The sequence below is a fragment of the Vulpes vulpes genome, chromosome 4, assembly GCF_048418805.1.
Source record: "Vulpes vulpes isolate BD-2025 chromosome 4, VulVul3, whole genome shotgun sequence".
NCBI classification, from domain to species: domain Eukaryota; kingdom Metazoa; phylum Chordata; class Mammalia; order Carnivora; family Canidae; genus Vulpes; species Vulpes vulpes.
Genome location: NC_132783.1, coordinates 137,805,024 through 137,822,302, shown reverse-complemented (window position 1 = coordinate 137,822,302; position 17,279 = coordinate 137,805,024). Strand labels below are relative to the sequence as shown.

Sequence of the window (17,279 nt, the reverse complement as noted above, 5' to 3'; positions counted from 1 at the left end):
TATAATACTATATGGCCAATACTGAAATTTCAGCATGTACAGAAACAGAATTAAATGAGAAAGACAAATTAAAAATCATATAATTAATGTAAAATTAGCAATATTAAGATATATAATGAGGAAATAAACAGAAACATGTAAGCATTTTAACCTTATGTGGGTAGTGTAGTAGTTATCTTTGATTTTTTTCTGATTAATTTTTAATTTTTTGGACCAAATTTTTTTGTAAGGAGTACAAATTACTTTTACAATAATAATAGTAATAATAATAATAATAGATGATGCTTATGCTTAATATTTTTCACAATCCTCTCTCTAGACCCTCCTGGAGATTCCATTCTTTTTAAGTTTCTTTTTTTTTCAAAAACTGATGAATATGTAAATATGGATATGATCTTCTGCAAGTTTGGAAGGAGAAGAAATAAGTTGATAAGTGGTATAATTTTGACAGGAAATTCTAGCTGGGGAGACTGACAATGGCCTTTTTTTTTTTTTTTCTTGGTATGAGGACGCACTTGAGATAGGAATAAAAGGAAGAAGAGGTGCAATGATGGGAAAGGGTTTAGAAATACTCTCTGAAAAAGCCCCGTGACCCTGATAAAATAGAATTCAAGTATATGGAAAAGAAAAGCTTGCTTAGAGCTGAAGCTACATAGTTGGGACACAGAAGACAGGCTGGAACAGGCAATGAATGATATTGAACACTTAGAATTCTACTTAAGAGAATCTGGGTTATTTTTCTAGAGATATTTTGTCCAAGAGGTTGAGATCATTCAAGAAACAGCATGTAATACTTTTTTTTAAGAATTAAAAAAAAAATAACGAAGTCAAGCAAAAAGTCTATTTAGTGCGCTAATGCTGTGGCGCAGTGAAGTGGTGACGTAGTGCTAGCCACGGAGGAATTGGCAGTCAGAATTAAATGACAGCACTCTATTATAAAAGCAGAGTTTTAGAGCGCTCAGTGTGAAATAAACCTTTGTAGACTGTCCAGAGAACCTAACCTTAATGCTTAATATTTTTCTCATGTGTTTTTAGTTTTAAACAACTAACCTATAAAGAGAATTTTGGGATACAATGTGCCCATAAATCTGAAACAGCTGCCACATGTACTGCAGCACAAGTAAAGCTTTATAAAGATAATTTATTTAGATTCTGAAATACACTATAATATACTATAAAAATCCATCAAACATCCTTCAGGAACTTTGAGACTTTATTTCTGTTTCTGTACACATCAAACTGCCATTTTCTGAAAGCCTAAGAGAACATTGCCTATCCGAGTACATTATTTTATGTATGCTTTGGGGAAATATCAATATTTAGTGCATATGTCAATATCCGTAAGTACAAAAGAGTCATCAGACAGTTTCATCACTCAATCCGATATAAACCAGACTCCTATTCGATTTCCAGTTGGTACCTGTGCTTCCCATTGTTTTAGTTAACACCTAAATCAGTTGTACAACAGTTGTAACCGAGAGTTTGATAAATGCTAAAAATCCTCTTCCATTCTGGGATTCTATAATTATACTCATGATGATTTCAGCTCTGGAATAGTAAAAGTTTTTGAATTAAAACTGTAAAAATTTAGAGCTAACCCTGTAAAAAATACATTGTATTTAAATGGTGCCTAGTTATAGGCAGTTCCACAGTGAGGTGTTGATGGCTCTGAGCAAAGCAAATGCTTTGAATTAAAATATAAGGATCCCTGGGTGGCTCAGCGGTTTAGTGCCTGCCTTTGGCCCAGGGCATGATCCTGGAGTCCTGGGATCAAGTCCAAAGTCAGGCTCCCTGCATGGAGCCGGCTTCTACCTCTGTCTGTGTCTCTGCCTCTCTCTCTCCCTGTGTCTCTCATGAATAAATAAATAAAATCTTTTAAAAAAATAAAATATAATGGTCAATTAAGCTGATAGTTCAAATTATATTATGAATACTAATGTTTTCCTTCTGAAGGAATAAATGCTATACCTGTAAGTTTGGTATTTCTCTGTGTAATAAATATATTTTAATAATCTGATATTAATATCAATTCTCAGTAATAGGCACACAAATAATTAATTCTTAATCCACAACACCTCTGGATGTCCTTAGGATAATTCCTCGGTATCTAGATCTAATGTGTAAGAAATCAAATGCATATGAAGTATCTCTAATAGAATAGTACGAGCCTTTTGCTATGCTTCTTGTTAAATTTATTTAAATTCTACTCTTGAGCAGTTTTATTCTTTTGCCTAAGTAATTCAGCCATATATGTCTATTCAAATTACAGGCAAACTACAGGGCAATTGTCATAACCTTGTAATCCTCTTAAATAAGAACCAAAGACTTCCCTCAGTACAGGAAACAGAATGAATAAATCTCTGATAGCTTCCATCAAAAACGAGCAACCAAACTTCAGATATCATTATTGTGGAAAACAAAAATTACTTATAATTTTTTAAAACATTTAAATCCAGTATAAAATACAAAAATCACTCTTAATTTTGGCATTCCTCACTTTCCTGTCCCATATTGCAAAAGTCTGAAATGACATACAAAACTATTTTCTAGTTTTCGCTTATAAAAACATTATCATAATTCATTTTATTGCTCCTCTAGTCCATCCTGACAATGAATGCAAACTGATCATCCCACACTTGTGCAACATTGATAATGAATTAGTACAAAATCTTTCAACAGGATTCACTTTCCACGCTGTATGTAAAAACAACTCATCATGGAAGTCTGGGCCTTTTACGGTAGTGGCCTAACTTCATCCTATTAGGCTAGTCTGTGTGTGTGTGTGTGTGTGTGTGTGTGTGTGTGTGTGTGTGTGTTTTATATGCATAGGGCGCCATATGCAATCCCACTTCCTTGGATTTATCCACATGCAAATTTTATTAAATTCTTACTAGCTCTTCTTACCCACAAATGCAGCCCCATCGACAATCCTAGAATACATCAGAATTTTGGAGTTAAAGAAATCTTAGTGACAATGTAACCGAACAAGAATTTGAGATTTGGAAAGTTTAATTAACTTGTAAGTTCTGCACATTCAGGAGTGACCCTTGTAAGTTTCATGTTTATGTGCACATACAAGTATATTTTATTAAATTTTTGCTACTACTTTATTTGTTTTAAAACCATTTACTTTAAATTCAGAATCAAACTCTAAATTTTACATCAAGGATTATATATTCTTAAACTTTATACAATTTTACATCACCTATAAATTAAAAGAGGACTTAACATTGCTTGCCATCCCAACCTCCTGTAAAACTAAGAAAAAATATGAAAATCCTTTTAAATTAGATGCTACCTAATCTCTTTGAATCATGGTGCATGGTAAATATGGTAGGTCTTTACATCACATGAAGCTCGCCAAGGGAGTGGCTCCGACAAGACTAGGCAAACAGAACAATGTGGTCAAAAAACCGCAATCTGTGTGGCATTGGAAAAGTTGAGTCCTCAGGAGAACTCAAGTATTTGATCAAGTTGAGGTGTAAAGGTCTAGTTAGTCTCTACATATGCAAATAAATAATGATTTCAAAAGCCGGAGAATAGGTTAGGAGAGTTTGTAGAGCTTTAAGAACTTAATGGGCACTAAGTATTTGGAAGCCCACTTTTAGAATGAACTAAATATATGGTGCATGGTACATCTAAGACAAGGCCCTATTACAAAACAGAGATAACATTTTTTTTCCCCAAAAAGCAGTACAGATGTTTTATTTTGTTGAAGTTTCTCTTTCATACATGTGTTGCCTTCCAAGTATAATATGATAACAGTTGACATATAGTTTGATTATCTTCATTTGACAAAAATTCTTATTATAATGTGTTTACACTTTTGGCTCATAATCTGGTTGTCAAGGATAAACGGGCACAGAAAACTGAACACCTTAACTTATGTCCATGAGTTAAAAAAAAGGGGGGTTATTTTCCAAAGACAAGTGATAAAATATTTTATGAAAACTAATTAAATAAAACTATGCACACATTTAGTTCCTAATTTTTGACAGATTACTGAACTAGTTAAAAATAAGCAGGATGGTACAAAAAGATCTAATGTATATCTAATGTATAGTGTGTATTTTAAAATGTCTGTGCAGTAACGGTGTCTGTTAATCATTGCATAATCAGTTCTTAGAAGGAAGCTTTTTTTTTATTTTTTGGAAGCTTTTTTGTTTACAGCTAAAAATAACTGATTGTAGTAGAGCCTTGATCGCGTGGCAATTGAGTATCTCTCTTTATCTGTGGCTATTCTTCTGCATCTGTGAATCTCCAAGGATGAAACCCTCTATGTGAGACCTCGTGAACTGGATGTGTCCTTTATTCACTGTCTTAGAAAAAGAATCATGAGGCAATTTCAAGTCCTTAGACACAAACATTTGTCAGTTGAACTTGAAATATCCTGATGTTAGTTATTAACTATACTTTGGAAAGTGATGTTAAATGAGGGATGCAGGGTGATGCCCTATGACTAACCTGAGGAGAAATAAGAGGGAAAAAGGAATCAGCAAGTGAACTATATGGGGCAAAATGAGTATGACCCATGGAACCAGAGGAGAGAGATATCAAAAGAAGAGGAAATAATAGGCTTCCGATAAAAGAAACTACATTTGAAAAAAATACACTGTCATACACACAAAATGAAAAATTAGATCAAGATTTTGGCAATTTCACAGAATAAATGTATTTCTGGTTTAAAAGCAATTGGCATGACTTTTGTGATATCAGGTACTTTTTATAGTTTTATTGTCCTATTCTATCTTACCTGCCTTGTGTTACCAGCAAGTCAAAGAATACTCAGACCATCGCAGTCACTTCTAGTATCATGTGCAGAGAGAATCAAGAAAACAGTACATAGGATTTATGGGCAATATGAGTAGCCATCATTGTTTATTTTGTTCTATTCTTAGAATTTGAAAGTATCTCAGCATTAGGCACATACCTGGGACAATGCAGTGAATAAAGGAATTGTCCTGTATATAGAATGATATGAGTGAGACTGGTATGGGGAGGATAGATAATAGAAAATTCTGGACATTAGATCATGTCATTTATTTTGAGACAGAGAAGAAACAGGAAGAGAAAAGTTATGAATGTGTTTTCTCAAAGTGGGATATAAGAAGGGAAAGTTACATATTCTCTATTCCATTTGTTCCAGAGTGCTAATGAGCACCTGCTGCTGCTGCTGCTAGGATGGTTTTAACCTTCTTAAAGGTTAAAAAAGGTACTGCCTTCTTCTTCTGTTTTCTTTCTCCTTCTAGAATCCTTTGGTCTAGATTATAGGCAGGAAGTGGTTCAGCTTGATATTAAGAAGCAGACCATCTAGATAGAAGTAATTGTACTTGTTCTTATACACAGTATATTATTCAAATTATAAATTGTTTATTAGTACAGACCAATATAATTTTCGATATATTATTGTATTTTTTTTTTTTGCCTGACGTAGCACACTAGGTTATTATTTATCCAGGATGTTAAATTAAATTTCAAAGACAGGTTTTAAAATCTTGTAATGCACACACATAAACTTAAATCATATAGAGCTGATTAATAATGACTCAAGTCCACATATGACATTTTATTTTGAGGCTTGCTATGGATACTGACTGACGTTTAGCTACCTGAAGAAATCACATTCCCCATTCTAGCCTCCTGCAAACGCATACAGTGTTATGCCTTCGGCACATCATAATTAGTTAAAATATTAAAATAATCATTCTTTTAAATATTCAGCATGGAGGTTGCTAAAAAAAATAAATAAGTTGCTATGATTTTCAGCCCCTAGATTTATCATTAACCAACTCTTACCTTGCCAACATATTGTGTATCTGTACCTGTGTACTCTTCCAACAAGAAGAACTGATTCCACATCCAGCCACGCTTGGTGCGACGTAACATTTTACCGTCATCTTTTGTCAGATCCACCGCCCTTTTGCTTGGTAAATCACTATTAGCTTTCTCTTGTAGTGGGATAGCATCCACTGTATGAAACATATAGGTCCAGATGAATACTGATAGGCAATAGTAAGTCCTCATTATAAGCAGGTTCAGCAGGATCTCAAAGTCTATGTACGATCTGATTCCCCTGAGGAGTAGAGGGAGAAAAATGCTTTATGGGTTGTGTTTCATTTTCATATACCCTGTAAACTATAAAACTTTTCTAAATGATATTAAAATTTTATGAATAATAGATGCCTGAATGGCTCCATTGGTTAAGAGTCTACCTTTGGCTCAGGTCATGATCCCAGGGTCATGGGATTGAGCCCCATGTCATCAGGCTCCCTGCTTCATGGGGAGTCTGCTTCTCCCTCTGCCCCTCCTCCCACTCAATCTCTCTCTGTTGTTCTCACTCTCTCAAATAAAATCTTTAACATATACAATCTTGCAGACAATATAGTATATGTACATTATTTTTCCATGTTACGTTAGTGAACTATCATTAAAACCTCACATATCACATGGCTAGGTAAGGAGACATGTAGCACAAATAAATTAAACAAAATTAACAGTTGACTTTAACATCACTATATTGAAGCCTATAAATAAGAACATATTTATAATTTAAAATACTAAGTACTTGAAAAAAATTAAGTCCTACAATATACCAAAGATTATATTGAGTGTTCCTAAAGTCTTTGAGATTAGTGTATTTATTAATTATACATATATATGAGCTTATATATTTTAAATTACACTGTTCTCTGTGCACATTTTATTAACATTTACAATATTTCTTCTCTTCCTTTAAATCTTCCTCCTCCCTCTATTCCTCCTCTTCCTCTCTTCCTCTTCCATGTTCTTCTGTAACATGATAAGATTTTTCCTCATGGCAAATTAAATTATACCAAATGTACTTTGGATTGTGTCTTACATTACCTAACACCATACTATGTTGATCCTTTATGAATGATAACTATATTTTTTTCTAACAATCAGTTTAGTAAGTTACTCAAATTTGTTGGAGTCTGAAGAGAATATGTTCCAAATGGAAACATTTTACCTAATAATTAAAAAAAACCCCACACATTTATTTCCTAAAATAATAGGAAAAATGAGAACATAAATTTGGTATGATTTTAAAATTACATATGAGGTCTCAGCTATGGGATAATTTGATGCAGAATTTTGCTGCAAATAATGTCTCTCAGTCAAGATGGTAAGTTGATTTTTCTTGAAGTAAAAAAAAATATATGGTAATTCATTTGGTATTCCAGAATTAATTTATTTATTAAAAAATTGGTTTTATTTGTGAAACATTTCATTCAGAAGATGTAAAATTATAATGATGCTGCTGGTGACAATGATTTTGGTAAGCAAGAGAAACCCATCTCAAACTAGTATAGGCAAAAAAAGAATTCATTGGATTATAAAATCAAGTGATATGTAGAAAGAAAGGAATGAAAGGCACAAAGAGGCAACTGGGCCTTTCCTGCTCATAAAAACAAGAATTAGGGGCTTGGCTATTTAGTACTATTCTCTCTCGCTCACTCCTCTCTCTTCTCTTGTTCTCAACTAAGCCTCCTCAACCTGGTGGGATATAGAAGTATATAAAGTTCAGGTTTAATATCTTCCGACCCAGAAAACTACTGATAGTATTTTCTAATCTGAGTTTGAAAAATTCTGGGAATGGACTTTAATTTACCTGACTTAGGCCAGATGCCCAACACTGGACCATACATCTCTGGAGTCTGTTGTTATCAAGGCATAAAGGTCAAACACATGCTTCTAGCTTGGCTTTATCCCTTATTACCTGTGAGATTTGGGGATATTTACTCGGTCTCAAACTACTTTTTCCTATAAAAGGAGAATAATTAATACCTGACTCACAAAGTAGTTATTAATTTTATGTTGAACTTTAATCAATACAAAGTAGTAGCTATTTGTATCACAAGGACTTTATTTTATTTATACAAGAACATATACATACAAGAAAATTGAGGTGGGAAGAATTTTAAGTCATCTGACCAATATACAAGTAGTAAGTATTTAGGAACTAATTTTTAGACACACAGCCTTAAACAATATGTCTTACAAAAGATAATATAAGTAGTTAGTGTAGTCCTAGCATCCAAATTTTCCAAATGTTAATGTCATCATCATCATCAACCATTGCTGTTTCCACTATAGCCATATATAAATATACATAAATATAAATATATATATATATCAGATAGAGAATGTTGGTTGGCAGATAATAGTGTGGATGCTTGCTATGGTCCAGAGCTATTGGCTCTGTCCAGCACATATGTACTCTAATTTTTATACCTATTATTTAAAAAAAATCTTACTTAACAAAATACACATATATGGTCCCAAATCCACACATTCCAAAATGAGAGAAATCAAAATCATATTAGTTTTTGACTCTGAAATCTCAGGTGAATCTTACCTTTTATCAAATTTTATGTGGCTATTTATAATCCTGTAAATTGAACCACAAAAAAATGTAAACCTCTGAAATAAGTATCAGAAAACCACAATGCCAAAAAGTGCTTAGAAAAAGTGCAAGGAAAAAACTTAAAAAAAAAAAAAAAAAAAAAGGGATGCCTGGGTGGCTCAGCAGTTGAGCATCTGCCTTCGGCTCCGGGTGTGATCCTGGAGACCTGGGATCGAGTCCCACATCGGGCTCCCTGCATGGAGCCTGCTTCTCCCTCTGCCTGTGTCTCTGCCTTTCACTCCATGTCTCTCATGAATAAATAAATAAAATCTAAAAAAAAAAAAAAGAAAAAAAGAAAAGTGCAAGGGCAACGAACCCTCTAGGGCCGTGAGCACAGAACATGCCCTGCATTTTGGTGAAACAGTGATGATGTAGTGTGGGAAAATAGGCAACTGGAGAATCTCAAGAACAGCTGGCATTTCACTTTGATAAAATGCAACGAACTCCTTAGTAGACCACACTGGTCACCTCTTTTTTTTTCCCCCACTGGGAGATGTCTTCTGATCATTATCCTTACTGACCACTCTTGCAAGAGAAATTGGAGAGCGTTCTTTATTTCCTGTGGTCTGTTCTAATTCCAATGCCCACTCTGGGTGGAAGCCTTTAAGCAGAAAAATCCAGTTGTAGTAGATGAAGCCAGGTTCCTGTAGGTCTTTATAAGCTAGAGGAAAAAAATCTGCATTCATTTTCAGTGCAATGGATATCAGTGGGAAGATATGGGCACGAAATAGTTAGAAAAGATCAATTTGACTGCAGAGTGGAAAATAAGCTGGAGGGTAGGCAAGAGATCTGGTTAAGGAGGGAGGTCAGTTAGAGTCTTTCTCTCTAGCCAAGAGACAGATGGCAATGGCCTTAGAGAAGTGGTCCGCAGTGGACATTGATACTGGGCTCAGGGTCTCTTTCATTCTTTAATATGCGCACACACATTACACGCGCTATAATTTTTGCATGCTTTCGCCTCTAATGGCCTACACCTGCAACTCTCTTTGGAGGACTTCTCTGGGCTACTGGAGCCACTTTGCTCACATGCACAGGGGGCTTAAAGTGCCTACAAGTTTACAGTCATCTCCCATGAAATCCCTGAGCCATTGTCTAACAGGTGCAGAAGTATGGAAATCCACACTTTGTTTACACTCCAGAGTTCCCCCACAGAATCATGCTGAGGCTGCAACCTCAAAAAATCATAACCTGTTTGCATTCTTGCTTCTGTACTGCTTTCCCATGCTCCCTCTCACTTCCTGACCTGCGAGCAACTTATTAACCAATAACTTATACACAAATACTCGCTTCAGGATCCACTCCTGGGAAATGGACCTAGGATGTGAATACAATCCACATATGAATATATCAAGAAAAGTAGATACTACCGTCTCATGTGTTAGTTATGGAAGGTGGAAAAAAAGGACAAATAAAATGTAACTTCTGGATTATTAGTTTGTGACCTGAGTAGACTATTGTGCCATTTTGGGGAGTGTTGCTTATAGCAGAGAAAAGATGATCTATTAGAAAAATGAAGAATCAAAAAAAAAAATGAAGAATCAATTTTTTTCTTATTTGTGCTCATTTTTATTCTACTTACTAATGACATTTCAGCATATTAATCATAGGAAGCAAAATGACTCACTGTCCTACTAATATAATTTAGTTTAATTTATATATTTACGACAACTCTTTAAGACGGGTTTTTCTATAGTGCCTCTTATGATGATAAGAAAACTGAGGCGCAGAGAGGTTAAATGACTTGCCCAAGTTTATGTGAATAGAGACAGAATAATTGAGAAATAAATCAAAGTATGCCCTTGAATTGGGCTCCACTGCTCCAGAAATGGCCTAACATCTGTGATACTGGCAACCAACACTTATTTTAATGTATGTTCTGTGTTCTAGACACTATTCTGAACTCCCATCACAGAAATACTACAAGGAGGGTTCCCTGAGTGGCTCAGTGGTTTAGCGCCTGCCTTTGGCCCAGGGCGTGATCCTGGAGACCCGGGATCAAGTCCCACATTGGGCTCCCTGCATGGCTCCTGCTTCTCCCTCTGCCTGTGTCTCTGTCTCTGTCTGTCTCTGTCTGTCTGTCTCTCTCTCTCTCTCTCTCTCGGTCTTTCATGAATAAATAAAATCTTAAAAAAAAAGAAATACTGCAATGAAGGTATGAAAACATTAGACAAAGGAGTAAACTAAGGCTTTGCTTGTTGAAGTAATCTGTTAATATCACAAGGTGGTAGTCACCTGTGGGAAAGATGGGAGGCATCGGGGATTTGAACTCTGTTGGACTGATGTCAATGTTCCTGATATTAATTGTACTGCTACTAAGTAATATCACTCCATATGCACCCACCTGGGCCTTCCTTCACGTGCTTTAACCAAGACCCAATTCAGGGTCTTTAGTCACAATCTGACCTGGAATGGTCTTATTATTTTCAGTCTCTCTCTCATATTCTGCTTTCTTGAGGAGTCTTCTTTAACAACTTTTTAAAAAATAGCTTATCCTATTTTGGTCTCTATTGATTTCTTTTATACTATCCATTTATTTCCTACGTATTATCCACCATGATTTTAATGATGTCTTTCATTTAGTGAATTACATGTTCATTGACTGCTTCCTCCAGTTATGGTGTAACTTATATGGTATTGAGATATTTTGTAAATCACTGTGTTCTGCATAAAATAGTTATTGATATACAGTAGGTACTTAATATGTATTTATGAAATTAGTTAATTGACTCATGCTTAAATGGATAATCCTTATTTTGAGTCTGGGATCACCAATGAGATTGCCTTAATGGTCCCTTGCATAAACAAGCGAATAAAGATACAGAAAGAGCTGAACTGGGAGGAAATGTGCCTTTGAAAAAACTCTAGTGTGTTTTTTCCTAACAAATGAACTACGATCTGTATTTCCAAAATAAGAGTAATATGCATAAAAATGTGCATAACGTGGGCTTAAATATGAGCTTCAGTACATGATTGGTATAAATTATAGACTGCTTGTTTAAACTTGAATCCCTTTCACTAAATATATTCTTTATTTTCCTCATAATTTTTGGCATACTTCTTTCACATTTAGGAAATATTTGTGTACCTCTCCAGTGGCCAATTTAACACCAGTACAGTCCTCTGCTTTTAGACAGAAGTACACATTATAAAAGGTTTTTTATTGCATTTTGTTTTAAAGTTAGTAATTCTTATCTCATGGGGTTTATTAAAAATTCTTCCCATTCCTTTATTTATTCAATAGCAACAAGCTGATTACTAAATTTTCTATGCTTAATTATCTCTATCAGCCTTAAATGTTCTGCATTTAATCATATTTTTGTTGATAAATAAATACCATCAGATGCATTTTAAAGTACAATATTTTAAATTCGCTTTAACTTTGATTTTGTAATCAGGGAATTCACTTGAATCTTGTTAACTTTAAAAACTGAAAATTGTTTTATTATTATTCTCTTGTTCCTATAATTATATTTCAATTGAATTTAAGAAAAATGGCTGCTGGCTATTTGTGAATCCAAAAAAAAGTGCGTTATTGTAATTATTGTAGGATGTTCAGCATATAAAATCCACATATGAACTTAAATTATATCATTATTTCTTATCCCTATAGTATAAACTCAGATAAAGTATTTTCATAATTCCAACCTTGTTTTTTAAGCAGTTTCTCAGATGAAATGTACATATAACACAAGTATATATGATAATTTTAGTATTTTATTACTATTTGTAATCAACAAAGTACTTCCATATACATTAACCTATTTATCTTTCTAAAAAAATGTGGATGCGCTCATATAATTTAAATCTTTTTCCAGGTAAGATATATGAAGATTGGAGAGATGAAAAAAGCTGATTCTGATTACCCAGTTACTTAATGGTGTGGGCAAAAGTCATCTTCATATTGTTTGATTCCTTGGCCAGTGATCATTCCAACATACTATTGTGTTTTTTTGTTTTTTGTTTTTTGGTTTTTTTTTTTATCATTTGGAGAGACAAATCTGACAACTTAGTTAGGGAAACATATAGAATAAATTCTATGAATTTGAATAGACATTAAAATTATGAGTCTTACATAATCAAGGAACTATTTAGGGATATATGTTTTAACATAACTATTTTTCATAGTAATTGATGATTCTTACCCTGATTATAAATATGAATTTATTTATAATATGAATCATATGCATATATATAATTGGATTATTAGTTTGTTATATTTATTCAATATATATTTATTTTTTTAAAGATTTTATTTATTTATTCATGATAGAGAGAGAGAGAGAGGCAGAGACACAGGCAGAGGGAGATGCAGGCTCCACGCTGGGAGCCCGATGCGGGACTCGATCCGGAGACCCCAGGATTGTGCCCTGGGCCAAAGGCAAGCGCTAAACCGCTGAGCCACCCAGGGATCCCCTCAATATATATTTAAGGTCTCTAAAATCATTTATTGATTTTTTTTCAACAAACCTCATATTCAATTATTGTCACATTGCAATTTAGAATTTTACCCTTACCTAATAAATATATATATATTTATATATATGATCTCATTATATATTTATATAATGATCTCAAGAAAAACAGAAATTGATGGAAGAAATATGAGCTGCAGGTTTGTATAAGGATTTCTGAATAGTTGGCATTAAGTAAACTCTCAGCTTTTAATATTTAGCCTTAGGTTGTTAAAAAATTTGCCGTGGAGACTGGTATCAGAAGAGAAACTCTTGAATCAGGTTTTGCCAGTGTCCTATCAAAATAAAAATAATAAAATTGTACATAATAGAATATAAAGACAAATATAAAATATATAGAATTATATAAGGAGATGTAAACAACCTATTTCCAGAATCTGAGAAAAGTAACCACAATCTATAATGAGTGTGAAACTAGAGTAGGAAAATTAGTAATGAATGCCTATTCTGTATATGTGAAAAATCCATCAAATTTCAATGAAAAAGAAATTGACAAGCAAGGTTTACCCAGTATTGGTCCCCTGAATGGGGATCCAGAGGTTCAAAACTTTTGAATAATCTTCTTCTACAAAGATATACCTTTGGAGTTTGCCCCAATCCTATTATATCTATTCAACATATGCACCCCTGTAATATAATAGGATGGGGGAGGAAATGGAACAATTTAAAGAGTATTATCTTGTATATATTTTAATTTGGAGATCTGCCTTACAAGTAAATCATTTTAGTTAGTGTCAGAGAGGGAAAAATTGGCTGTTAAGTGAGAGCTGTCCACATTCAAGACTTGTTTAAAAATGTTGGCTAATGAGGTATTATTGGTGTGGGAGAGACAGGTAGAATTTGATAGTATCATAAACAATAGTGACATTTTTAGTCAATGTGTTCTTAAATACTAGCAACTAGATTAAAAATTTAAAAGTGGGTATGGGAAAATGAGACACAGCATGAAATTGGGCTATAATAAAGCCTATGGGAATGCACACCATCTTATCACACATAACACTTTCACCTGAAGGCAAAACACACACTAAAACAAAATAATAACACCTCATAGAGCACAATAGAGAGTCCATGAAAATGTAGGAAATCAGATGAAGAAAGGACTTTATATGGGAAAGAGAAATTAAGCTAGTATAGGATATAGAGGAGAACTCAAGTCTCATGCTTCTCACAGTCTGGTGAATTTCTTTTTTTTTTTTTTTTAAGATTTTATTTATTTATTCATGAGAGACAGAGAGAGAAAGAGAGAGAGAGAGAGAGAGAGAGGCAGAGACACAGGCAGAGGGAGAAGCAGGCTCCATGCAGGGAGCCTGACGTGGGACTCGATCCAAGGTCTCCAGGATCACACCCTGGGCTGCAGGCAGTGCTAAACCGCTGCGCCACCGGGGCTGCCCGTGAATTTCTTAAATACATGACAAAAGGAGAAAAAAAAAAAGACAATTTTTATGGAGAATAAGTGAATAACACTAACATACAAGAAATGTTCTTCAAAACCAGTAACAATATAGAGAACTTATAGAAGTATCTAAAAAGAAGTACAAATGAATTATGGACATGTATCCATTCATTGTCCAAACAAAATTGATAAAAATCATGTCATTTACAAAGATTGTTCTAGGCACTGAGGACACAGCAATGAGTTAAACAAAGTACTTTACCTTATAGAAATGATAGAGGAGACAAATCATCACCATCCACAACAAACCAATAAACAGGCAGATGATTTCAAAACTTACTATAATTTACATTGATCAAGACCGCATTGTTTTGGCAAAAGGATAGACACAGATATCAGTTGAATAGAATAGAGAGTACAGAATTCGATCCATGAAAATTTAGTGAACTAATGTTTGATAACAGGGCAAAAGGCAATTCAGTGGAGAAAAGGTGGGGATCCCTGGATGGCCGCCTTGAGCTCAGGGCCTGATCCTGGAGACCTGGTATCGAGTCCCACATTGGGGTCCCTGCATGGAGCCTGCTCCTCCCTCTGCCTGTGTCTCTGCCTCTCTCTCTCTCTGTGTCTCTCATGAATAAATAAATAAAATCCTTTTAAAAAATGGAGAAAAGATAACTTTCTCAACCAATTTTGCCAGAAGGTTGGACATCCAACTGGAAAAATTTTTAAATGAATCTAGATACAGAACATATACTTTACACACGGATTTACTCAGAATGGATCATCAGCACATATGTAAAAAATTGCAAATTTCTTGAATGGAGAAGAAACTCTTAGTGACTTCAGATTTAGCAATGAGTTTTAGGTACAGCATGAAAAATATAACTGATGAAAGAAAAGCCCGCTATGATGGGCTTTATTCAAATGAATATACTTGCTCTGTGAAAAACATCATTAAGAGAAAAGAGAGAGAGAGAGAGAAAAAAAAAAAAAGACATGGCATCAACTGAAACAAAATCTGCACCAAATACATATCTGTGAAAGAATTTATACTTAAGATATACAGAAAAACATGCAAAACTCAATAATACAAATACAAACAACTCAATTAAAAATGAGCAAAAAGTCTGAAGAGACACCTCACCAAAGGAGTTATACCAATTTTAAATGAGCATAACACAACACAAGAAAAAAGAAAAACAAAGCCTCTCAAAATCCTTTATCATTAGAAAACTGCAAAATGAAACAACCAGAGGCTCTTACAAAACTCTTAATGGAAAAGTGATATGGATGTGGAGCAAAAGGACTCCCCTTCATTGCTAGTGGCAACGCACTAGGATACAGGCACTGGGAAAAAGTCTTTTGTGGAGCTAAACATACTTTTACTATATATTCCAGGAATCATGCTTCCAGGCATATACCTAATTGACTGAAAAATAATGTCTGTACCAAAACTGTCACATCAATGTTTATAAAAATTTTATTCATAATCTCCAAAAACCAGGGGAGTGGGAGGGTGGAGATTAATAAATTGTAGTGTAAGCCCTGACAGTTGAGTTTCCTTTTCTTTCTTCCTTCCTTCCTTCCTTCCTTCCTTCCTTCCTTCCTTCCTTCCTTCCTTCCTTCTCTCTGTCTCTTCTTTTTATTTTTTTTCTTTCTTTCTTTTGGCAAGGAAATATGTGAATATCCATTGCAACTATGGTTATCTCAAATAATGACATTGCCAGTCACATGACTAGATAAGGAACAGGATGCACCCTCACACTCCTCTGAGGATCCTTTGTTTTAGAGATGATGTTTGATTTAGATAACTGATCATTTAGGCTGCTTGTTTTTCTCTTCAAGAGCTTTAAATTCCTGATATTATATTTTAAATTCACCAATAAACTGTGACCCTGAGAAACCCTGGGCCCTTGCTGTCAACCACAATAAATGCAGAACCTCAGTGCCTCTACTTTCTTCCATCCCATCCACCTTTTCCTCCTCCCCACCAGGTGTGTGCCCCTTGTGCATTCCAGGAGTAGCAAGGACTAAACCTTTCTTTCTTTCTTTCTTTCTTTCTTTCTTTCTTTCTTTCTTTCTTTCTTTCTTTCTTTCTTTCTTTCTTCTTTCTTTCTTTCTTTCTTTCTTTCTTTCTTTCTTTCTTTCTTTCTTTTCTTTCTTTCTTTCTTTTCTTTCTTTCTTTCTTTCTTTCTTTCTTTCTTTCTTTCTTTCTTTCTTCCTTCCTTCCTTCCTTCCTTCTTTCCTTTCCTTTCCTTTCCTTTCCTTTCCTTTCCTTTCCTTTCCTTTCCTTTCCTTTCCTTTCCTTTCCTTTCCAGATGGTTACTGCTTAAGGTGCCTTTTCATAATAAGAATCACAGGACCTGGTCCATTTACAATATTGGTTATGGGCAGGTTGAGAGTGGTACAATACATAGGGGAGTGGATAAACAAATTGTGCTATATTTGCTAGCTAGAAAATTGATCAGAGATAAAATGAACTATCGAGCACCAAAAAAAGGGGGGGAAAAACAAAACTTAAATAAATAGTGCTAAGTGAGAGAATTGAGCCGGAAAAGGCTATATACAGATCAATTCAAACTACTTATAAGATATTTTGGAATAGGCAAAGTTGTGAGTGAGTTAGGGACAAATGCGGCTAAGCAGGCCTAGGCAGGGGGCCAAGAAATCAGGCTCACAAAAATCCCAAAATGTGAAGATGAAAGAAAACCAGAGATAAACCAAAATTTATCTGTTCCAGGTGCCAGAGGTGGGGTCTTGTTATAACAGCTACTTGTAACCAACAAAGAATTAGTTACCTGACCCTAAAAGGGAAGTAAGCCATTGAAGGTCTTATCACTAGTCCTTACTCAATGGTGATGTCAATAGATAATGTTAAAAGGATTTAGGTTCCTGGTTAGATTTCAAGAAAAGACGCTACAAGCCCTGAGTGGCAACCCTGGATCCCTCTCACTCCTGTGAGCTTTCTCCTTATCCTCACTTAATA

General features: G+C 34.5%; 1 protein-coding gene across 2 annotated transcripts in view; it reads right to left on the bottom strand.

The window, feature by feature from the left end:
- The window catches only part of CDH9 (cadherin 9), a 131,657-nt gene that overhangs the window by 75,957 nt on the left and 38,421 nt on the right, over positions 1 to 17,279 (bottom strand). For both annotated transcript variants that reach the window (XM_026005721.2, XM_072757165.1), the window contains exon 2: positions 5,797 to 6,073. In XM_026005721.2, the coding sequence (XP_025861506.1) occupies positions 5,797 to 6,024 (228 nt within the window). In that variant the 5' untranslated portion in view covers positions 6,025 to 6,073. The remainder of the gene's footprint in view (positions 1 to 5,796; positions 6,074 to 17,279) is intronic.